Here is a 25,797-nt window from a genome sequence, read left to right as displayed (position 1 = left end):
ATGGCCATGTGTCCTACTTTATAGTCCACTATTTGAAGGGCTGTCACAGAACAGTCCCCTTCTTGAAAGCATCCTCTCTTTTGAAGGGCTGTCTAGTCCAGTTTAAAGATTGTGGGCAGTATCCAACTGTGTCATTTTGTTAGCGCAAATGATGTTGCACTAGTGGAAAATAGGTTCTGAGCTATGCACAAGAAGAGAATCCAGTTAAAGTTACACTTGCACATGTACAGTTGCACAAGCGGTTAGGCATTAATCTTGTGACACCCATTGTGCAACTGCTTGCACATAACTTTTGTGCAACCCATTGTGCAATGGGTTGCACATCCCACTTCCACAGCCCATTGTGCAACCAGTTGCTCAACTGCTTACACAACTGGCTGTGCAAACATTACGGGCAACCATTTACATTACTGAAATATTTGGCAGAGCTCCACTAGCGCTATTTGAATTTGTGGAATGACACCGTTGAATACCGGTGTCAAGGAACCATCAGAAGGTAGAGCTGGGGCCTTGAAGTTGCCTATTGACAGCTAGCACCTGAACAACAGGCTGTGTACGGCACAGAGATCACCTGGTCACAGTCTTCCCCACTCTACTGAGATGCATTGGATTTTTTATTTAGATTATAGAAATTATTTCTACATTTGCATCTACACATATAAAATTAGCATATGCAAATCTATGCCCTCGTTTGTTCTCTTTTTTTGATGATGCATTTCCTCTTTGGGGTGAAATTCAAGTGGCCACCCCAGGCTCTGGTACACTGGCTTACGGACTGGAAGGGCTCCAAAATGCCCTGAGGAATTTCTAAGCTTTGCACACAGGAGGGGATGGATCATGCCTGATAATTGTTTTTGCAATGGTCAATTATTTACTTCCTTACTTATGTTTTTGCCATCACTGTATAATCTATAAAAATGATTTTCAAGAAAAAAGCAATTGTTTAGCTAAACACAGTCTCTACAAAACTAATGATAAAAAACAGCTATCTAAACTTGACTTATGATTTTGAAAGTTCGGAGGCCGAATAAGTACACTTCATAATTTCCTCCTGATTTTAAATTATACATATAATATTAAAGAAATTTTAATAATAATAATAATAATGGGGCTGCACTACATTTTGGGGTCTATTACCACCCTTCTATGATTAATTCATAATCTTTGGTTCATAATTACTTTCTTCGTTTGTGTAGAATACTGAAATTTCAAAGGTGCCACTTAACAGAAAAAAGCACTGATAATTTCTAGGATTATTTACACGCAGGCTCTGGGCAGTGCTACAACAATGCTAATTCACACTGGAAAATAAGCAATGTAAAATTCATTTAACTTTACTGTTCTTTCTGTATAAGCTGCAAAAATTAATTCATTCAATATTAAGCCGATCAGTGGGCTGGAAAGTATTGAAAAAATGTTGTTATGACACATAAGAAAGTTTTAATATAAAGCCACTCTTAATGTTTCCACTTTATGTGCACCAATGATGACAATTATGTTCATTCAGCCATAATCTTTGCACTAAGTAGCAAACTTGAACAGTTACTTTGCCAACTTTGATATCTGGTGATGTAGGCATAAAGAAGTCAAAAGAAGAGGAAAACAGATATGTTTCCTGTATTAATTGAAGTATAGCTCACTGCCCATAAGTGCCGTTTAGTAGCATTCTCAGAATTTTGGCTTTCATTTGAAAAAAAAGAAAAATCTGTTCTCAAGACAAATTCTATAGAACTCATAAGCCCTCTTCCAACGTTCACTTCTCTATGCACAGGGCTAGCTCTGCTGTCTCAATGACACTGCTGTCTCAAGCAGCAGCACACCCGAGGTGACTCATGATTGGCTAAGTCCAAAGGCGTTCCCATTCTGTGCAGTGGAAAAATGCAATGAAAGCGAACCTCTTCAGAATCAGCCAATCATGTGCGGGCCATCCTTGAAGGGGTGGGGCTAGACCTGAATATTCCTGCAGGCCCCTCCACATGTTCAGAAGTGAACTTCTGAGAAGGGCTATAATAAGGAAATTAAGTGGAAGATGGAGGAGGGAACACTGCCTTTCTTATGCTCTGATGCAGGCAACTGATCTCTGTGAAAGTCTCCTGTGGGAAGTGGATCCATGTACTTGAGGATCGCTTGCACCATACCATTCCCAAACAGAAAGCACTTCAAGAACCTTTCTAAGAATATGAGGAAAGGACAATGAGGGAGGGAGGGGAAAAAATTGAAGGGGAAGGAAGGTCTGGGCAGAATGGATACAAGCAGCTGATGTACACTGGATAGAAACCTATGGCCCATTATCCCAATGCCATTAGCCTGTCTGACAGTAGTCCTCTATTATGTTAGGGAAAATCTATTGTCCTGTATTGTCTTAGGGAAAAAGCATATTCCCTACCAGTGAGCCATGGGCTTTCTCCCCAATTGTGAGTTAGAGCATTGAGCTCTTGGAGAGGAGGAGAAACAGTGTAGCTTAGAGCCTACTGAGTCTGTGCAATACTGTCTCTTCTGTATACAAGAAGCTAGGAAACCCTTTCTATAGGCTAAAAAGGCTAAGAAACCAACAGAACTAATTGTGGTAAAAGTGTTCTACTGGATTCCAGGTCTAACAGCTCTTCCAGTTGATTCCCAGCTGGACTATGACAAGTCCCTGAGTTGGGGTGAGTTCTCCATTCAGTCAGACGAAGCTATGATAGGGAGAAAGAGGCACGCTTGAATAGTGCTCTATCCCCCAAAGCCCTGCCAACTCTTTTGTCAAGAGCAGGAGTGGGCAACCTGCCGCCCCTAGCTGAATTTCAAAAGTCCAGACCTCTGGCAAGTGTGATCTGTCCCTTCCTTGGCAGTCTGCTGGGTGGGAAGGAAGAGGGAAAGAGAAAAAAGGGGGTGGCAAAAACAGAGAGAGGAGGGGGTGTCAGAAAGAGAAAAAGGATGACCCACCCACTTTCGGCTCTGGCTCTGCCCATCACTGGCTTTAGCTCCACCCACTGCTGGCTTCAGCCCCACCCACCACCACCATGAGGCCCAAACAGTTCATCTATAGGGAGCCTAGTAGCCAAATGCTTCATGTCTCTCCCTTCACAAAAGTTGACTATAGTTCTGTTCAACTTACAGTTCCATGGTAAGGACCTGCATAACTGGCCTGGATGTGGACCTTTAAATGTTATACTTCCAGCATGGGACATACCCACAAAACAAAACAAACAAAACCTGCTACCAGAGCACAACAGTAATATTTAAAGGGCACCACTGCGGAATCAGTTGAATCATGCCTTCAACTGACAAGAATTGATCATTCATTCATTCATTCATTACATCTATATCCTGCCATTTTTCCTCTTTAAGAAACCCAAGGTGGCGTACATAATCCTCCTCCTCTCCATTTTATCCTCACAACAACCACCCTGTGACGTAGGCTGGGCTGAGAGTCTGTGACTGGCCCAAAGTCACCCAGTGAGCTTCCATGGCCGAGTGGGGACTAGAACCCAGATCTCCCAGCTCCCAGTCCAACACTCTAGCCACTACACCACACTGGCTCTCAATTAAAAGTTCACAGTGTTGATAATGTTATTTATTCTCATCTCATTTAATTAGTCAAATAGTCCACTTGTTTATGTAAACTTTTTTAAAAAATTGGCCACGATCCAAATCTGGAAGGGGTGGGGAAAGGCCTACTCCATACACAAACACTGGTTTGCTCACTCTGCAATGAGAAGTGGTGTGGATCTTCAGATGTGTATACTGGAAAAAAGACTGAAAATGGTAAAACATACAACCAAGCTTACTACCGCATGGTCCCTCGTCTTTTATATATAACAAGCGCTGTGTAATGTACAGTAAAGGAAGTGGCATACTTACTGTCTGTAGCTGACCATAACTATTAAAATAGCAGGCATGCAGCAAAGGATGATGATAACAGCTAAAGCCAGGAGAGCCCCTTCTGTGTAGCCCACGGCTTGTGCCTGCTTCTTGACATTGGCCACCACATCTGGAGTGCGGATTTCCAAAATACGTCCTCCTTGCCCAAGGTATGGCTGAAATTCTTTATTGATATCTAGAAGCTTGCCGTCCAGAAATCTTCAGTATTAAAAAATAATAATTAAGAGGATAACAAGTGCAACAGGAAAGATCAAGTTACCCGTGTTCTTATTTAGGGTTGCATCAGATATTCTTTAATTTCAATATTTATTTCCAAATTATCATAAGAACACAAAAGCTGGGAAAATCCCAAATGATCAGTGGTTGGGGAAAAGGGGAACTGACTATCTGCAGAACCCTGTCGGGCTGGATTGGGACCCCCATAAGAACATAAGGTCATAAGAAGAATCATGCTGGAGCAGACCAAGTCCATCATTCTGTTCACACGGTGGCCAACCTGATGCCCACAGGAAATCCACAAGTAGTACATGAGTGTAACAGCACCCTCTCTCCCTAGCATATTTGACACAGCTGAACTAATCCTTGAAAAATATTAACTTTATTATTTTTTCATCCTCCTTTAGGTTTCCCTGTAACTACTTCTTTTTGGTGACATTTTCTTTTTCCTTCTTTGCTTTCTCTGAGCCCCATTTGGTCTTACTGCCATATAATCTGATTGGCTGCAGTCATCTACAGGATTGTTGATAGGTGTGACATCTGTAATGACACTGTGGCCCACCTAGAATCATGGAACCATAAGAAAACCATACGAGTTGCCTTTGGTAATCAGATCAAATGGCGGTAAAAGCAAAGAAGAAGGAATAAAACAGGCAGGACACAGCCACCACCAAGGGAACAAAAGAGCATCAAACATCATCAAAACAAGGCAATCATGATTACAGTGGGTGTCAAAAATGGGAGGTGACCTCATTCCTATTCAGGAAAATTGCCCCATCCATTCAAAGACCACGTAAAAAGATGACTATGTTGAAAGATATAAAATTAATGCAGTTTTGCAAGCAGGCTGTTTGTTAGCAGACTCAAAGTTACCAGTATTCTTCCTGAATTATACTCTGCACCCTAAAACTGGAAAATTCAGGTGTAATGCAAGATGAAAGCCTCTTACAGCTCAGATACTGCTCATGTATGCTAAATGTTGTTTGTACTGATGAAGAACATGAAGGTATTTTGCTTTGCCTGCAGTATACTTCTGGGAAGTGTAACGCTGTCTATGAAAATTCTGTAAGCAATTTCTCCACAAAACTCTATTTTAAGGTTTTTATGACTCAACCGTGCATATTCCACTTCAAATGAAACCTGGCATACTGTAGAAAATGAGATAGGGTACCTTTTTTTTTTTTTACTTCTAAAAATCAGACATTTTCAAGAAGACAGCATGCTTGAGAAATCACCTCTCTCTCTCTCTCTCTCTCTCTCTCTCTCTCATTCTCATAATGCAAGTGTTTTGATATGTAATAGTCCCCCTTTTCTGGGACTTGAAACAGAATAGCCATGTAGCACACAATGGGAGTTACATTAGCAAATAACTTCACACACATCTAAACATTCTCAAGAGAGCTTCACCTATTGGGTGGTATAGAAATGCAATAAATGAATGAATGAATGAATGAATGAATGAATAAATACCAGCATGCAGTTCAAATCTACAATTATATTTTTGATCATAAGCACTGCAAGACTGTGCACACTTACTTGGAAGAAAGCCCCACTGAAATCAACGGCACTTACTTCCAAGTAAGGGTGTGTAGGGTTGCCAGCCAAGAATACTAGATAAAATTATGCATTCTGCATTCTGTGTGAACACTTCAGTTCATGGAATGTGCAACAATTACCTAATAATTTGTGATTATAGACTGTTGCTATACCAGAAAAGGTAGTCAACATTATGAATTAGAGTTAATATATAGAAGGTGCAGTGCACATCTGGCAGTCTGAGGCTTCCTATCTCTGAGCCCTACCTGGAGGAAGGAAGCAACCACAGATATGTGCTCTGTGGATCTGGATCAGGGCAATGACGATGATCCAGGGAAGGATGTGGTAGAAGGGGAGCTCTAAAAACTGGTCAGTTTCTGCTTGACCATTACAACACCTTTTTGGATCAGCAACTTAGCTCAAGCACTCTATTGCCTGGCTGGAGAGCACTCCATTTTTGTTTTCGTTTTAAAGAAAAGTTAGAAAAGTTACCCTAAAAATAATTCCCTCCCTTGCTGAATAACTCCCCCACCACCCAAGTAGATGGGGAATCTGAGCCCACTCATTCATGTTGGCAGGAACAGGACTTCTGCATGTTAATATTTGTGTTTCTCTTTACTACCATGCAGCCACATTTTGTCCAAATCCAGAAATTATTGTTCGCCTGGTCCAGCATTCAAAACCATGGCTTGATTATGATTTCTAGCTCAGGCAAACTATGGCTTGGATGAACTACGGTTTGCCTAGAACCAGTAAGTGTAGGAGGAAATAGGAACATATGAAGGGAGGAGGGAGGGTGCAAGCCCTAGGTTTCTTCATAATGCCAAATTATGATTTGGCATAATGCCTGAACTGAGCCATTGCATGTTGCAAGACAGTGCACAGAACAGCAACTGAAACAAAGCAGAACTTTATTTTCATTGCATCAGTAATTCTGTAAGAACATGCTTAGCTGGCAAGCGTTCTATGGATTTCAACTGAGCTTGCATCCAAAGGGGCCGTTTCACATGAGCAGTCTGAAGTGTTTGTAGCTGGGCGACGCCACCAAGCGTTGTCAGCCATTTTCAGCATTGGGCCCAGACTTGAGTGTGCCAGGCGATTCCTGCTTAGCATAACCTGAAAACCAGGATATGGTGAACTGCCGTTTTAAGTTGTACTGGTGACATGACAAGGGACAGTGATTCTTCTAGAACAGGGCAGGCAACACATGGCCCTTGGAGGCTGCCTGTGCGGCCCACTACAGGAGTCCTGCCCCCCCATGTCTTCCCCTCCTGCTGCTGCTGCCTGTGCCACACAAGGTGCATGGGGTGAGTCATGCTAGGAGACCAATTCTGCTGGGAAGGAGGCACACAAGGGTAGCTTTCCTAATCTGTCCTGTTTCCCAGCAGAACCAATTTGGCTGGCAAACAGGGCACATGGGGATGATTCTCACTGTGAGCCCCATTTCCCAGCAGAACCTAGAGTACTGGGAAAGACGGTGCATGAGGAGAGTCATCCTTGTGCACATTCTTTCCCAGCAGGATCACTTGGAGTAGGGCAATGTCAAAGCCTTTCCTCCTCCCAGTGATCATGAGCCAGGATGGGGTAAGGCTTTCACCTGACCCTGATCCCCATCATCGTGACGTGACTGGGATGGAGTGGGGTTAAAGTCCTCCACCCCAGCAGTAATTATCAGGAGCACTCAGGTGGAGGAAGGGGAGGAGTTTTCTAGAGAAGTGTTTCCTTAAGACCATTTAGGGCACAATCCTATGCATATTTAGACAGAAAAGAGTCCTACAACTTCCAGCATGCCCCAGCCAGCCATGCTGGGAGTTGTAGGACTTTTTTCTGTCTAAGCATGAATAGGATTGTGCCCTTAGTGAGAAAAAAAAGAACACCAGGACCTAATGGCTATAAAGTCAAATATATCTTCTAAAGAAAGTTCAAAAATATGATATCACTGTGGTAAAGAAGTTCATATCCTGTTGCCACTAATAAAGTTCCTTATCGAAATATGTTGGGCTTCTTGATCTTCTTTCAAATCAGTAAGCCATTTTAATATGGTGCCAGCTTGAGTCTTGCCCCCTTCTTGTGGCATTCATAAGGACAACGATACACTGCTGAAACAGTAGCTCATGAGGGCTTCACCACATTCTTCCATGTTAAGTCAGAGTTAGGGATATCTGTTACTGGGAAATCTGGCGCTATTTGGGCTTGCCAGATTTCCGCAGTGCCCCCGGCTTGGCTTGCATTTCTGAGCCGAGCCATGATTTCCCCCCAAAATCCAGGAACTTCTTCCATTTTTAAAATGTGCATAAATATAAATTTGTACAAATTGCCTCTGCAATTTGTGTGCTTTACTCAAATTATGGCTTCAATTTGTGCAAATCATGCAAATTGCAGCCTCAATTTGCGCAAATTTCTATTTATGCAAATGTTTAAAAACCTGGACAAATCCATGAATGTTCCCGACTCGATGCAGATCAAGTCAGGCCAGCTCATGGTTAAATGAGCCAAAGTCCAGGGGGCTGAGCTGATGAAAGCTCAGCGAGCTCCACCCCTGGAAGGATTCCTCCAACATTCCTAGTCAGAGTGTGTAGGAGGAAACCATAACATATGGAATAAATAATGCATAGACCAAAAGCTGGTGTCTGGACCTGAGCTTTGTTGTAATAAGTGGGAGGCATTTTAACATCCTGGAAAGCCATCTCTACACAGCCTTCCACCAAGGATCAGTTTTCTGTCCTGAATTCAGAACACAGGATTTTCACATTTGTTTACACTCCACAGAACTAGAGACATTGTCACGTGCCTTTTATTACTCTCAGTTCTCCTTTCTGCCAAGACTCCATTTCCTGAAGGTACTTCTTGAGATGGGAAGGTCATGGGCAGAGAAAAACAGGTGGCCAGCCAGCTCTGAAGTCATCCTGCAAGTGCAGCAGGGCACGAAGGGTCACTGAGCCCCTCCCAAAGCTTCTTATTGCAGGATGAGGTGAAGGAAAGTGCCAGTTGGAGTTGCTTTTGAGATTAGGATAAGCATCTGAGCTCATCTGAACCAAACCTCTGAAGCTTCTCTGCCACAAGCTAAAACATGTTAATGCTTTAGACTGAAACTCTCACTTCATTTCTCTCCTTTACTTTGCTAAGCTGGCACTCCTTGGCCTCTACCCCAAAGCCAAGAAAGTATTCCCTGGGATTTTGCTGATTTAAATTTTTAAAAGCTTTTGAAGAGGGGGGAAAAATAAGCTGACTGTGCAAGCGTAAGACATTTTTTAATTAGGTTGCTTCTAAGCTGGTGTTAATCGGTAGCTTTTCAAAACAAGAAACTGCACACTTTCTTCACAGGTTCTATTTTATTTTACCCTTCTTTAGTACAAAGTCTGCATATTAAATTAAGATATAATTATGCAAAATGACACCTTGGCCCATTTTTTTAATATGCTAAATCTCTAAAATCTACAGCACACTGGTCTCATGTTAATGAACAAAGGCTGCTGTTGCTAGTGGTGGAGGTAAAGAATAGTTCAGCTTTCTTATTTGGGCTGCCATCCTGTGTACACTTCCTTGAGAGTAAGTCCAAGTCAACATGTATAGGATCAAGCTGTTGGCCATCTGAACAATTCTGCTTGTGGTAGTACTACTGGGCAAGGGGAACATTTCCCACTAGTGGGAAAGCATCAGCAATGTATACAGCTCTTTGACATTTACCTTGCAATCCTATATATACCTACTTCTCAGTAACTCTCACTGAAATTCAGAAGACTTCTGACTAAACCAGTGGGGGCTGATGGCTCTGATTCTGGAGGGGATGTGCTTCCTTCCTGGGTTTCAGTCAGAATCAGCAAGAACTCTAAAGGAGCAATCCAAGGTGCTGAACCCTATCCTCAGAATGAGTTCAGCAGCTTGGATAGTTTCTGTAAAGGTTTGAGAGGTTCTGACTAGGGATGTCCATTGTGCGAGAGTCCGGGCCTGTCAGATTCCCACACCTTTGCAAGCCGAGCCAGAGGTCTGCTCCTGAAATCTGGAAACTTGTTTATTTTTCCTATAACCCCCAATTTGCACAACATGGGGCTACAGGGGAAAAAAAAAGAGAATGACTTTCTGCTGCCGCCACTGTACACAACACCCCTCTCTCCCTGCTGGTGCCCACAGCAGCAAGGACAGCAGGAGGGTTGTGTGCAGTGGCAGCAGGGAGAGAGGGCAGTGCCATGGGATTTATAGAAATCCAAACACATTTGAATCCGTTGTGTATTTCTCTGACATCTCCAATCACCAGTGGAGAGATATATGTGACTATGTACATGAATCAAGGTAAGCTGGAGGTGGCCAAGCATGAGATGGCAAGATTGAACATCAACATCTTGGGAATCAGCGAACTAAAATGGACAAGCACGGGCGAATTTAATTCAGGTGACCATTATATCTACTACTGTGGGCAAGAACCCCTTAGAAGAAATGGAGTAGCACTCATAGTCAACAAAAGGGTGGGAAAAGCAGTACTGGGGTATAATCTAAAAAACAATAGAATGATCTCAGTACGAATCCAAGGCAAACCATTCAACATCACAGTAATTCAAGTCTATGCCCCAACCACTGAGGCCGAAGAAGCTGAGGTTGATCGGTTCTAGGAAGACCTACAACATCTTCTAGAACTAACACCAAAAAAAGATGTCGTTTTCATCATAGGGGATTGGAATGCTAAAGTAGGAAGTCAAGAAATAACTGGGATAACAGGCAAGCATGGCCTTGGTGTACAAAGTGAAGCAGGACAAAGGCTAATAGAGTTTTGCCAAGAGAACACGCTGATCATAGCAAACACAAGAGGCGACTCTACACAGGGACATTACCAGATGGTCAGTATCAAAATCAGATTGATTATGTACTTTGCAGCCAAAGATGGAAAAGCTCTATACAGTCAGTAAAAACAAGACCTGGAGCTGACTGTGGCTCAGATCATGAGCTGCTTCTTGCAAAATTTCGGCTTAAACTGAAGAACGTAGGGAAAACCACTAAACCATTCAGGTATGACCTAAATCACATCCCTTATGAATATACAGTGGAGGTGAGGAATAGATTTAAGGGATTAGACCTGATAGACAGAGTGCCTGAGGAACTATGGACAGAGGTCCGTAACATTGTTCAGGAGGCAGCAATGAAATCCATCCCAAAGAAAAAGAACTGCAAGAAAGCAAAATGGCTGTCTGATGAGGCTTTACAAGTAGCTGAGGAAAGAAGGGAAGCGAAAAGCAAGGGAGAAAGGGGAAGATATATCCAAGAGTTCCAGAGAATAGCAAAGAGAGACAAGAAGGCCTTCTTAAATGAATAATGCAAAGAAATCGAGGAAAACAATAGAATGGGGAAGACTAGAGATCTTTTCAAGAAAATTGGAGATCTCAAGGGAACGTTTTGTGCAAAGACAGGCATGATAAAGGAGTCAGGCAGGGACCTAATAGAAGCAGATGAGATTAAGACGAGGTGGAAAGAATACACAGAAGAACTATAAAGGAAAGATCTGAATGTCCCTGATAGTCATGACAGTGCGGTCAATGAACCTGAGCCGGATATCCTAGAGAGTGAAGTCAAGTGGGCCTTACGAAGCATTACTAACAAAGAAGCTAGCAGAGATGACAGTATTCCAGTTGAGCTATTTAAAATCCTAAAAGATGATGCTGTTAAAGTGCTGCACTCAATATGCCAACACATTTGGAACACTCAACAGTGGCCACAAGACTGGAAAAGGTCAGTTTACATTCCAATTCCAAAGAAGGGCAATGCCAAAGAGTGTTCAAACTACCGTACAATTGCGCTCATTTCACATGCCAGCAAGGTGATGCTCAAAATCCTACAAGCTAGGCTTCAGCAGTATGTGAACCGAGAACTACCAGAAGTACAAGCTGGGTTTTGAAGAGGCAGAGGAACTAGAGATCAAATCGCCAACATTTGCTGGATCATGGAGAAAGCAACAGAATTCCAGAAAAACGTCTATTTCTGTTTCATTGACTATGCTAAAGCCTTGGATTGTGTGGATCACAACAAACTGTGGCAAATTCTTAAAGAGATGGGAGTACCAGACCACCTTACCTGTCTCCTGAGAAACCTGTACGGGGGTCAAGAAGCAACAGTAAGAACTGGACATGGAACTGATTGGTTCAAAATTGGGAAAGGAGTAAGACAAGGCTGTATATTGTCGCCCTGCTTATTTAACTTATATGCAGAGTACATCATGAGAAATGCCGGGTTGGATGAATCACAGGTCAGAATTAAGATTGCCAGGAGAATTATCAACAACCTTCGATATGCAGACGATACCACCCTAATGGCAGAAAGCGAAGAGGATCTCAAGAGCCTCTTGTTGAGGGTGAAAGTGGAGAGTGCAAAAGCTGGTTTGAAACTCAACATTAAAAAAACGAAGATCATGGCATCTGGCCCCATCACTTCCTGGCATATAGAAGGGGAAGAAATGGAGGTAGTGACAGATTTTATTTTCTTGGGCTCCAAGATCAACGCAGACGGTGACTGTAGCCATGAAATTAAAAGACACTCGCTCCTTGGGAGAAAAGCTATGGCAAACCTAGACAGCATAGTAAGAAGCAGAGACATCACGTTGCCGACAAAGGTGCGTATAATCAATTGCATCATCACCGATGCAATGAATATGAACTTGAGAACACTCCAGGAGAGAGCGGAGGACAGGAAGGCCTGGCGTGCTATGGTCCATGGGATCACGAAGAGTCAGACACGACTTAATGACTGAACAACAACAACAGATGATTCATTAGGTGGTAAATTGGCCTATTCCACATAAGAACATGTTGATAGGTTTCGGGTGTCAGTAAAGGGCAGGGATGGAGAATGATTATAAAAAAGAGGAATGATTCTATTGAAATGTCTGAGCCAGGGAGGAGCCTGGCTATTGGACTTAAGCCTAAGAGGGATATTCTATTACTGTAAATGGGCACCCATTCTGAGCCCCTTTGGTTCACAGCTGCCTAGGAAAGAGGTGAGGCTCGTCAGTCAGCACATATGCAGGTGAGCTTCACAAGATCATTAAATGTTGGATATCCAATGTCTAATATATTCCATTTAATAACGTCAAAACAGAGAGTGATTCTAATAAAGTGACCCATCAAATACATGTTCAAATATGAATTTAAGGAGGGGGCAGGATATAGCTGGAGAAAAGTGTGACTAGAGGCTGACATATTACAACACTGGGTAATCTTTAATGGGTATAAATATCCTGCATATCAACACTACGTCAATATAATGCAGATTAAAATATCCCACCATGCATGCAAATAACTCCCATCCTAAGCAAAAGCTGGGTGAATGCAACTGATAGCTGTCCAGGCTACATATTGTAAATGCAACAAAATACAGTCTGTTCTTTCTTTTGTTTTTAGTTGGGGGTGGGGGGGAGGAAGAGTGAACCAATATCATCAAGAGGTTAGAAACAATAAAAGAAAGCTAATGTTTTCTGGTTTTGTTCTGTATGTTCACACATTTGTCACTGTCAGTCTGTATATTTGCTACCTGTCCACATAATATTAGAATGTAACGCAAATTTTTCACTCTCTTATCTCTTTGTAACCTCTCTCTCCATCCATCATGTGGCTACAGATTGCACCTCCTCTTCTCAACATCTACAGGCTTTTCTGTCTACATGCTGCAATTCATCCACACAGGGTTTGAAACTCTTGGGAATAGGATCCCTCCAGTGAATCACAATTCATGAGCTAGCCCATAGGTATTTGCTTCTTAGGCACATGACTGACAGATTGCCTTATTCCATCACTGAGCACAGTGGCCTTATGGGAGAAGAGGTACAATAAAATGTATGCAAAGCAGCAGCAGATGTCAATACATTTGGAGAAAGAATAATGATCTCCCCCTCCCATAGAAACAGAGCAGCAGGTGAAATCGTTTTGGGAATTGGGGTGAAAAAGAAGAGAAAACACACACGTACACACACTGCAGTGAACATCCTAAATTTACTGACCATCGACATTCATGTGAATGCTGAGGATCCCAGGCAAAGTTTGGGAATGTCTAACAATTCAAAGATACACCAGTGGATTTTTGACAACCCCCTAAATGGGATGGCTAGCCTTCATATGTATGTTCAAAATGCAGGGTAGGTAGATAGATATCGATAACCGTTCTGAGCACAAAATACATCTCGGGTTGCCAGCATTCACATCTGTGAATGTCAATAGTCACTGCATTTTGGACATTCACCGTAACATATATATATCAAGATATATGGTCTAGTTCTCAGATGGGATGGTGAACCTGTGCCTGGACTGTATCACCTAGACTGTATCGCTTCATACTACAGGTGGAGGTTTCCAGGACTCAATGCTCCTCCATACAAAAATGAACACAAAACCAGCATGTCAGGGAGAAGGTTACGCTAGAGCCAATCTCCCTGATTTCTAGTTTTCTATGCACAGAGAACATTTTCATATGGAAGAGCCTTCAGTTATAGGCGTCTCCACCAGCGATCCAGGCACAGTGCAGACACAGGCTTGCCTCCTCAGCTGTTCTTCCTCATTCTGAGCCTTGGTATCCGGTCTAGCTGACAAGATACCTTTCTTTTTGTGAAGCCAAACAGATAACCCTTTTTGTTCCTGGCAGGATGAATTGGGAATGGGCTTCCTTTCCCTGCCAAAAAGTTGGGCAGCATAGGGAAAATTCCAGCATCCAGTCCAAGAATATTTACTTCTTTTATCAGCAGCAAGTGGGAAATATTGGAATGAGAGTGGGGGAGTTTGTACATGCAGCCCCTTCACTGCTCCCTTTGCATGAGCTGGAAAAAAAAGTCAGGAAGTCTATACTTAACTCTAGTTTCCTGGTTTATCAGAACTGGGAAACTATAGTTAATAGCTTTGAAACAACCCAGGATATTAAACGAACTTCAAACTATGTTTGATATCCTGGCATGTTCTGAAGCTGTTAACCATAGTTTCCTGGTTCAGACAAAATGGGAAACTAAAATTAATTGAAGACTTCCTTGTTTGTTGGCTCATGGGAAGGGGCTGTGTGCGGCCAAATTATTCATTTGTATTACTAAATTATGATTGTCTGAACACTGTCACTGAGTCAAATCCTAGTGTATTCTGCAAGAGAGCAATTGCATGGGCACCCAAAACTTTCACAAGATCTCTATTGTGGCTATAAATATTATCTGGATGTGTCTGATCTTGTCTGATCTCGTAAGCTAAGCAGGGTCAGCCCTGGTTAGTACTTGGATGGGCGACTGCCTGGGAATCAGGCTTCCTGCATTGAGCAGGGGGTTGGACTCAATGGTCTTGTAGGCCCCTTCCAACCCTATGATTCTATGATTCTATGTCATGAACCTATGAGTACCTAATGGTCTGTATAAATTTTGAGATACAACCCCCCCAACTCATTTTACTGGTCAGACAAAAAGGCAAAGACAAAAAGAAATATTTTGCAAAATAGATATTCAAGATGCTGCCACAATGACATTAAATACATACTTGAAAAGCTCGTTTCTCATTATAGCACGGTTTGTTTGAGGATCAATTGCGTAGATCATTAGATCAGATTTTGAATAATCTTCTTCTGAATAGCCATCTCCATATCTGCAAGCACCAATGGATTCTACCACAACTTTTGCACCAGGAATCTGGTCTTGAACGTAGCGTTCCAAAATCCTGATAATGGAATACAGTGGAAATATCTTTTGTGAGTTATTGGCACATTTTTGTTTTTCTGTTATTGTAGATAGACAAACGTTTAGATCTAATGGTCAAAACCACATAGACCGTAAAATGCTGTGAATAAAATCCAAATTTTTAAAGTGCACAACTCCTAAGAAAAGCTGTAGCATCACAGAAACAGCTTTCAAGCATTGTGGTCTTAACTCTACTTCTTTGTATTTATGAACACATTTGAGTTTTAAATGGCTTTGGGGAAATTCCAATGGTATTTACAAATAAAACTGTTAGCATTATATAGGAGTTGGTTTCACCTCTTCATAGAAAGTTAATAAATTCTCACACACAAAATATGCCCACAGTGAGTTGTAGTGGAATATTTCATGGGTACCTACAGCACTACATAACAGAGCAGGTACCAGTACATAGAGACTCCTTAGGACATAAAGTAAGCTTTGCACCAGTGGGAAAAATCGGGAGCATTGAGCTGACAGGTTTACCACAGAACAATAAAACAGACCTGCAGTTAAACCATAGGCATTATATAGAAACTGACAAACTGTTGAAAGATAGCTTAAGAAATAGAGCTGTGAGAATACACATTGTATCGGGGACATACAAAACACAGTTTAAAATTGTCCTGGATCCAATTAGTGAGATCTACCCATGGAAATGTGGCCTCTGCTCCTTGAAGGAAATGCCCCCTTCCCCAGGGAGATGAAGGTTTGGCTAAGTGTAAAGGAGGAGAAAGAAATGCAGTGGGTTCCTCGCACGTCTGGTGGGCGTGCCCCTGAAAACTTTGTTCCTGGCTAAGAAATAAAGGATTTAGATATAAAACCATAAGCAAAGCCAGCATGTAGAACTGATGTCCTGGAAAGTATTGCTATATAATTGCAGTGAAAAAGAGAGAGGAAATACTTCAGTGCAATTTAAGAAAGACCAAAAGATGTAATCGTATTCAAAATCTCTATAGATGAATGGAATGTCCCAGTCAAAAGCTATTATATTCCAAATTTTAGATGGACTGCCTGTAGCTCTTCAAATGTTTTTGACTATGCTGACTAGGGCTGATGCTTTGTAGGCCAAAACATTTGAAGGGCCACAAACTGCCCACACCTGGTTGGTTGAAAATAAAATAGCTGAGCATCTCTTTTGTTAACGCAGAGAATAAATGGGCTCTGCATCATGTTGTGTTCACAGGTGGGTTTTGTTTTGCTTTGCTTGTGTATAGAACTAATCCTTGCTCACCCTTCGAGGAGAGAACCTTTCCTTTAAATGCTTCTGCACCACAAAAGAACTGATATTTAAGCCACTCGCTGTACTTGACGGTCTTGAAAACCATTCCAGTTTTTGAAATTTAGAACAATTTAGAATGAATGAGTGCATAGAATTGCCACTCTTCAGATATACTGGAAATGATGTAGCTGTGGTTGACAGAGTGTAATAATAATACTGCACATTTATATAGTATTTTAGAGTTTTCAGTGCACTTCACATACATTACAACCAATTTAGTCTTTTCTTTTCTTTTTGTCTGTTTCTGCCTCATCTCCTTTCTACTTCTTGCTGAGTTCAGCAGCAACAGTGCACAATCAAGGCTTTCACACTTACAGCCGGGGGGGGGGGGTGTCCAGAAAACCTAGTTTGGTGAAGCAAAGAACATTATTAGGAGAGCAGGGATTTAATACATGCTATATAAGAGGACCTCGAGGTGGGAGAAGTGAATGGGATAGCAGCACACTACCGCTTGGACTCATTCCAGTATTATTTATCTCCATATTACAGGCTGTTGTGGAGGTGAGTCAGAGAGAATCTTGGTTACCTGATGCTACCTTATGAGTTCATTCATTGCTTAGGTGAGATTTACACTAGGATAGGATGTAGCTCCTTAAACAAAAAGATTGCTGTAAAAGATGGCAGGCAGTTCTAATTTTAGAAACTATTTTGTCCTTGTGCTACTTCTTCTACCAAAGTACTGCTTTTAAGAAGCATGCTTTATGATGCTCACTCTGGATCTTATTCTGCCTGACCCACAAGGAGCATAGGAGCAACTCTATTAAAGATTAGTATAGACTTCTCTTCCCTCCGCTAAGCTAGCACTGCCTACTCACTGCTGTTCTCCACACACAGTCTGTCACAGCTTAGCATTCACTTGAAGAAGGGGCCCTACAGCACCTTATTCTGAAGTATCCAGCAACTGACCCCTGGCCATAGAACCATTCTTCAAAGTGAACATTTAGGCCATGACAGACCACAGAAAGTCAACAAGCCAGCTGTCGGGAGGTCGCTCCCTGTTGCCTTCTGAAATCCTCAGGAAGCCAGAATCAACACGCAGACAATAGTGCTCCTTTCCAAGGCTTTATTCCCATTCAACCTAATGATGCTTACAGATGCTAATTGCTTGATCCTACAAGTAAGACTTAAGAGGGCTGCCTACTTGGGGGTTCTAACCTTAGGAATCAGTTGATCTCTGTTTGAAGGGGAAAGCAGGAAACCGCTGTACTTATGAGCTAGTAGGAGAGAGTCCACACCTTTCCCATGGGGCATCAGGGCACCGCTGTTGCCAACGCGCCAAGTGGGCTGAGTGCCACCTCTCAGCTCCCAGCCTCCCACCATCTCACGCTTGGGGGTGCGCTGGCGCCTAGCATCCAGAAACTGCTGTTGCTCTGCACTCTCCCTGCCAGGGTCACTATCACTCTCAGGAACGTGTACCAGGAGGGGCTCTCCCCCTGGCTGCTCCTCTGAAACACGTGCGGGTTCCTCTTCCGCGGTTTCTAACTCTTCCTCAGAAACAGAACTGCTTTGGGGCTCCCTCAGCTCCTATCCAACCCTGACACCAGCATTTTGTAGAGGAATGAATAATACTATCCTCTAAACCCAGCGATCCATAAGCAAGGCAAGCAGGACTGTGCTTTCTGATATTTTAATTTAAAAGCCTCCAAACCTCTCTCTTATGTTCAACAGCCTCATGGTTTTCATTAATTTAAGTCCAATATTATGTGCAATATTAAGTGCACAGCAATATGAAAAGAGGAAAGATAAATTAAGACAAGGAATTTTAAGCAGTTTTCTTATATAGACTAAGTGGGAACATATTATTGCTTGATTGGTGCTGAGAAAGAGGAAACAGAGGAGCACCAAAAGGTCCCAAGTGATGCTGGAGCTGGAAGCCAGACAAGCCTGCCTGTATGTTGCTCCAACATGCAGCAGATTGTGAATGTGCCTTAAGTATGGTTTTGGCTTCCTTTAGGCTGTTTAGCCCCACTTCCCTATTGACTGGTCTGTTTGAACAGCCTTGGGCTATGATGACACAGAAGTGGCTGTGGCATGGTGGTATCTTCATGGATACATTCCTCAGAATCTGAAGACTTTAGAAACAGGGGAGTTGGCCCTTGGGGTCCTTCTGGAGAATAAGAACCTAAGGAGTTGGGAACCTTATGACAACTTTCTGTAACCAAGCCCTCTCCTTGATCTGTTAACTCAGGATCCTCATCCTTTGAGGATGAGAAGCGGGGTCTTGGACCATGGCATGGCATAACCCCACCATGTCATATTTTTCTTACTGCATGCATTATTTTCCTTTCCTATATGTTATTGCGTGGTATTCAGGCTGTTTGGTTTATGGCCAAAAACACCTCCTCACCTGCAAAGGGACTTTTCCATACCTCTCAGCAAGTTAATTTTTATTAACAAAAATTATATAATAGCAAAAGTATTATTGCTATTAAATAAGATTGCATAGTGTTGTTTATTGTGTCAGCATCTAGGGATGGGTGGGAATGAAGTTTCCTCATACAAGGAGACCAAGACTTATGTAGGCCTACAGTAGGTTCTTCATATAAAGAGTATTGAAATGAATAGCAGAAGCACTAACTTAGTTATTAGGTACTTTTGGGACAGATCTTCTTGTTATTAAATGAGCTAGGACTGAACATAGACATTTATCAGCTAGTAGTAAAAACAACTGTAAGAATTATAACATATATGACACTGAGCTTTAGTGAGCAAAGAAGGCTGGTAAAACAGTACAGCTATCTCTGTTGTCTATAATCTCTGTTATGAGACAACTTCCACATGAGTACCAGCTCACATCCTTTGGCAGGTGGGGGGGACTTTGCCTCCACCTTCCATTTTTAGTGGCAGTTAGGTTGGTGAGTATGTGAGACAGGGCTTTCTCCATTATGGCGCCCAGACTTTGGAATTCTCTGCCTTGTGAGATGTGTTTGGCTAACATCTTTTCACTATCCAGTTAAGACTGTTATTTTCTGTTGTGCCTTTCTTGAAAATTTAGTCTGCAAGTACATTCCTTAATAATGGGCAGTACCCAATCAGACACTAGCATGAACATAAATTATGTTGTGATAGCATAAGGGACCTCAAGCACAATGCCAATCATGTTGGCTGGTGTAATAGGTTTTCTGGGTGATTCCGTCATACCAGCTAATGCTATTGCCATTGTGCTAGAAGTCTCTTACACTAGTGCAGTGTAATTTACGTTAGTGCTAGCATCTGATTAAGTTACTGCTGTATATGTGGTTTTTGATTGATGGATGAAATAGATCTGTTGTATTTTTACTGCATTTTCAGAAGTTGTTCACCATTCTGGGGGCCCCTTGTTCTGAAAAGTGGGTGATCATCATCTGATGGCAAGATGCGGTTAATAACGGAAGGTCCACAGAAATGGAACCAAGGGGAAATACGATGCTTTCCCCTTTTTCTGTGACAGTGGGTTGCCTTCACCGCAGAGACTGGCATTCTCATGACAAGTTTTCCATCTCCAGGCCACCGTGGCTCAGCTCAGATGTAATGACAGCCCAGCAGTTGTTTAACCCATGGGCTGTTGGGGTGCGCAAGAGCAAGATGCCTCCTGACTGCTGCTGCTTCCATAGACAGTTTACAAAGCAACCTAGGAACACCCCTTTTCTGGATTGTTTTATAAACTGGAAACAAAGCTGAAGTAGCGAGTGGTTAGAAGGCACTCTGTGTCCCCCCGACTACCTATGGGTTGTTTAACCCATGGTTGGTCATTGCATGCGAACTGGATCACTGTGTAAGCTGAGGCCATTATATAGTGAGTTTCTCCACTCACTATGTCAAAGGTGAAACTTGCTGTACTGTGGCTTCAATTCATTTGGTGTGTTTTGCCTCACCACAGAGGTGGGTAGGGGTGTAAGAAATTTGCTGCAGGGATACCTATATCTCTGCTAAAGGTGCAGACAAGCTCTAAGTCTCCCTACAACAAAGTCATCACTATTAATTCATTCTTTGAAAACAGAAAACCCAGCGGGAGTATTAATGTTTCATTATACTGCAAGAAGTTTTTTTTTTTTTCCCCCCAGCACTGAAAACTGAAATTTACAGAAAGATTATTATAATAGACCCAGCAAAGCCCTAACACTATATATTGAGATTTGCTTCAAGATCTTCATGCTGCCTAAGATCCTGGAATCCCTGTGGAGGATCAGAGGCTGAGCATCCGTGTATGTTGGGTAAAGATTTGAGGATATTAATTGTTCATTTAAAAACAGATATTGTAAAGCCCAAATAAATGTCATAGGATAAAGCAACACAGCTGACTGTAAAAGTCACAGACAGCTGTAAACTCTAATTTTCACTTGCAAATGTTGAACGTGTGTACATTTTCAGTGTTTGTTTGAAAAATACCTTTAGGAGTAATACTGGGTTGGGGTGGGGGTGGGGAATGGAAGGCCAGTGGAAGGCCACTGGGGAAATTTCTCTTGCTTGTGAATGTCCAGGCACAAAAACACAAATGAACCATTTCACCAGAGACATTGGGTTTCCAAGAAAGTTTATATTATTAGCCTGAATAGCCAAGATGAAGACCCTAATATATCTACTGAAAATCCTAATATATCTTCAGGCCTCCACAAGCACAGTCACATTGTCACCATAAATTTAACTCTTATGACCTTTAGAACCAAATGAAATGGCGCTACCACTTTGTCTGCCATGCTTCTTTCTTTATTACATTTATATCCCTCCTTTCTTCCATCATGGAACTCAAGGTGGCTACATGTGGTTCCCAGGCAGTCTCCCCTCCAAGCACTGCCCAGACCCAACCCTGCTTAGCTTCAGCAAGGTGGCTGCCTCATGTGCCTACAGACTATGCCCTGGTACCCCATCCCTTTAGAAACCAGAAAGGAAGAATGTCTTGCAGTAGCTAGTCTAATTTTTCTCTCGTGGTCACAATATGCATGGGAAGAAAGGGTAGATTGAACAACTCCTTTAGCTAGCCAGCTCTGCACATAAAGCTCTGGAAAGGTTCTGTAAGGACTACTGAGCAGCCGTACAGGATAGAGAGCTGGATTTAGTCTCTCATCCTCATTCTCCCCTTCTCAATGAACAGCATCAGTGAGGATGGGAGAATGGGGACAAGGGACCAAATCCATCTCTATCCTGAATGGCAGGACCTTTCCAGAGCTATGTGTGCACAGCTGTCCCATCCTCACATCTGCATCAGTGCTATTCAGGGTTTCTAAGCAGTGTTATGCTTGTGCTACACTAGCTGCTGCAGATGTGTATGTTTGGATTGGGGCCAGCCATACAGATTGTGGGCCTTTCCACATAATCTAGTATATTTCCACGTAATCTAGTAATAATAAATGAGTATTTCGTAGTCATTTGTTGTATACACAGTCACCACATAAGTCCCCTTGTGTCTGCACTTCTGTTGCTAAGAGACACTGTAATTTCTGAGTACTCAAAGCACAGTATTTTGTACCATTGACACTGTGCCTTCATTGCTATTGACCTTGCTACCTGGTATGTTAAGTCAATATTCAAAACCAGTGGGCTCTCTTGGGACATAATTAGGCATTTTGTTGTTGTTCAGTCGTTCAGTCGTGTCCGACTCTTCGTGACCCCATGGACCATAGCACGCCAGGCCTTCCTGTCCTGCGCTCTCTCCTGGAGCGTGCTCAAGTTCATATTCATTGCATCGGTGATGCTATCTAGCCACCTCATCCTCTGCTGTCCCCTTCTCCTTTTGCATTCAGTCTTTCCCAGCATCAGGGTCTTTTCCAGGGAGTTTTCTCTTCGCATTAGGTGGCCAAAATATTTGAGCTTCAGCTTCAGTATCTGTCCTTCCAATGAGCACTCAGGATTTATTTCCTTTAGGATTGACTGATTTGACCTCCTTGCAGTCCAGGGGACTCGTAAGAGTCTTCTCCAGCACCACAGTTCGAAAGAATCAATTCTTCGGTGCTCAGCCTTACTTATAGTCCAGCTCTCACAGCCATACATTACTACTCTTTTCTCACATGACCATCCCATTTTGTGAACCATTTAAAAGCCTGTTCCAGCACTTAATTTTTAAAAAAATTATTTTATTGCTTTATGGATATAAGCTGCCTAAGGATCTTAAAAAAAAAAATTGATCCGCTTTTGTTTGAGGAAGATTTTTAGTCTGTTGTACTGCATTTATTTTAGTTGGCTGCCTCTTTGAATCTGTGAATGTTAAGTGTTAAATGTTTTTACTACTGATGTGCTGCACTTACTGATTTTGAATGTTGCTTTATTTGTTGTTCTTAAATTTTGTATGCCTCTTTGGTTAATTTTATTTGAAAAGATGTAACTAGCTAACTAACTACTGCACCTCATGACTCAGAAGCACTCATTCAGTGACCCAGTGTGCACATCACACTACAATTCCTGGGTTGTTTCATGACGTGCAAACCTGGAAACTCTGAGTTGTTTATGGGTTAAACAAACAAGAGTTAACTCAATATCTAACCATGGGCAATTGGTGGATTAACTTTGGGTTGTTAACTGAAAGTGGGTGGCAGCGCACCTATTGCTTTGTACATTCCAGCACGCAGGAAGCAGTGCACCCATCACTTTGCTCATCCCTGAAAATTCTTGGGTTAAACAGGAATTTAACATGCGAATCAGGATAGTGATGTGTGAACCAGGACAGTGATTATTATTTTTAAAAGGATGGTAGACAGCAGCAAAGATAAATGCCCAGAGAAGTGCTTACCAGTAAAATTCTTTTAAGATTATACAGTTGACGTCTCCTGCACTCATCTAGTCAACTTCAAGTATGTTCAGATTTTTGAAAAGGGAAATGTTTAGGAATGACTATCACGGATTTTTAAAAAAATGGTATGTGGTTAAAAGATGGATTGTGGAGTGGATGCTCTTCCATTTCTTAGGAAATGCTCCTAAGTGTATCTTCTTATACTCGCAGAACAAGTGAGATGCCTTCTAAAATTAGATATCTTTCCCCACATTGCCTAAGGGTGCAATCCTATGCATGTTTAGACAGAAGAAAGTCCTACAACTCCCAGCATTCCCCAGCTGGCTGGGGAATGCTGGGAGTTGTAGGACTTTCTTCTGTCTAAACATGCATAGGATTGCACTCTAAAAAAACTTATCTACATTTTTTAAAAAACAAAAAAACAGGAAATGAACACCAATATTTTTATGGTATGTAAACTAAAAGAAATGTCTCCTTAAACATATCAGAGATGTTAACCGGGTCTGCTTTATGTGGACTAATTTATTGTTGCTTTGCTAAAGAATGAGTAAAATATTTTTTTGATGTAGAAAAATAATAATCAAATCCTAATACCTTTCAGTAGGGCTGCAAGCTTTCATTGGTTTTATGAGTTTATTAATACCTTTCGGCAGGGCTGCAAGCCTCCATTGGTTTTATAAGCTTATTAATCAATGAAAGCTTCGCTTTATTAATCATTGACAATATTTTTTAATATGTGAGAGTTGTACGTTAAGAGCACATTCCTTTAATTCTGTGTGGCTCTTTTGGTTTGGATGTACTACTATGAAAATAATTGAAGGTGGCTGAGTGGTATTTTTTGTTCACTAAACTGTAATTAATGTTACACTACCTCTCCTGTAGGGTGGGTAACATGAGGGTGTTTTTTGCAGTCCCCAGTTTCCCTGCCTCCACCACCTTGCCAAAACAAAACCCATTTCGACAGCATGCCAGCAGCAAAAAGGGGCTATTTTAAAGCACTTTTTGCTGCTCCTGCTACACCAACAAAATTCAGTGGTAAACTGCTGATTTACCTTTTAAAAATAGGTCTTTTTCTTCCCTGCCACCATGTTGCTGAATTTTGGGGGCACAACAGTGGCAGGGCAAGTGGGGGCAGGAGTATGGGTCTTGCTGGCATCCAGGAGAGGCAATGCAGAACCCCAATCCCTGGAAGTCCCTTTTACTTTTTTCTCTTCTTTTCCTTGGTGGCTGGGCATGCTGCAGGGGAAAGCACTGGCTTGCAGCCACCCACCTTCTTCATTTCCTAAGAAAGTCTCTGAGCCTCACATATGGCCCAGATACATTCACAAGAAATGAAGATGGCAGCAGCTTCACTTTGTTTTGAAGCAATTCCAGCTGCAGGTAAGTTGGATGGGTAAGGCACCTTGGCGCGCACTAAGAAAGGTGTCTGGGGGCACACTTGTGCCATGGGAATCACGTTGCCTACCTCCGGGTTAGGTGGATACCCTCTGCAAACCCTCTCTTCAGCTTCTATGACTGTGGGCAGAGCTGGCACAGGGCCGTTACTAGTCACATGGGCTGGGAGGTGGACTCACAGAGTGTATTGTGATGAAATTTGTAGTCAGTCTGCATGACCTCCTTGAGGTCCCTTCCAACTCTGTGATTCTGTGATTGTGACAAGGAAATGGTTAGGTGATGCTGTACAGCTCTGGCTTGCTCAGTTTATTATTCAGCAGAAGTCTGAATGGGATTCTGCTCTCCTCCCACCTCTAAGGAATGTGCTTATGCAGAGGTCTGAGAGAACCAAGGCAGCAGCTTGACTTAGGTGCAGGCAGCTAGGAGAGATGAGGGTGCTTCCGTATGGATGGCTCCTAGTGCTAGCAGTCAAAAGACATTGTGCAGCTATCCCACCCTTCCCTCCTTAATTAATTTCCTGTGGTGAGGAGAAAAGATGAGGAAGCAGAGAGAAAACACAAGAGGTTTTCCAGTGGAAGTCATTATCGTATAACTCCCTGCCCTGCCCTAAAACTTTCCTGAATGACTGCAGAATAGAAGACTCATCTAGGAGTTCCCTCAGACAAGATCAGGCTGGAGGTGAGAGAGCTTATTGCCTCTCTGGTAGCACCTTTGGGGTTCAAGCCCCCCCCCCGCATTAATGGAGCAGTGTTTATTAATGCTGTGAATCCCACGCCATCCTCACCATGTATATAGCTGTAAATAAACTACCTATCACAAAAATGCAATTAGTCTCTGACAATTTCATTCAAGGAAATCAAAACCTTGAGAAAACACTCAAACCCCTGGAGTTCTCATCACCTGGAGGATTGGGGTATGAGGCTATAACAATAGCAAGAGGGACTCTGCCAGGTTTCCCTAAGCTGAGCCAAATAAGCTTAGGGATTGCACAGCTTCTTTTCTTCCAAAGCTCAGTAGAACTTCTGAGCTATACCTAGTGGGGTGATGCAAGGATGACTTAGTTCCCTGGGGTCCTAAAACTAGCCTTTGGGAGGGGGGTGTTACACAACACTGGTTAGGTTGTGA

The 25,797-nt window shown here is 42.3% G+C and overlaps 1 protein-coding gene across 3 annotated transcripts in view; it reads right to left on the bottom strand.

The window, feature by feature from the left end:
* Positions 1-25,797, bottom strand: part of PCDH15 (protocadherin related 15) — a 1,185,684-nt gene that overhangs the window by 37,118 nt on the left and 1,122,769 nt on the right. For all 3 annotated transcript variants that reach the window (XM_084845696.1, XM_084845694.1, XM_084845693.1), the window contains 2 exons: positions 15,099-15,275; positions 3,844-4,062 (listed from right to left, as the gene is read on the bottom strand). In XM_084845696.1, the coding sequence (XP_084701822.1) occupies positions 3,844-4,062; positions 15,099-15,275 (396 nt within the window). The remainder of the gene's footprint in view (positions 1-3,843; positions 4,063-15,098; positions 15,276-25,797) is intronic.

Source organism: Heloderma suspectum, chromosome 3 (assembly GCF_057233095.1).
Source record: "Heloderma suspectum isolate Gila_16-S chromosome 3, 16-S_ref, whole genome shotgun sequence".
In the NCBI taxonomy this organism is placed as follows: domain Eukaryota; kingdom Metazoa; phylum Chordata; class Lepidosauria; order Squamata; family Helodermatidae; genus Heloderma; species Heloderma suspectum.
This window is presented reverse-complemented; position numbering and strand designations above follow the sequence as displayed.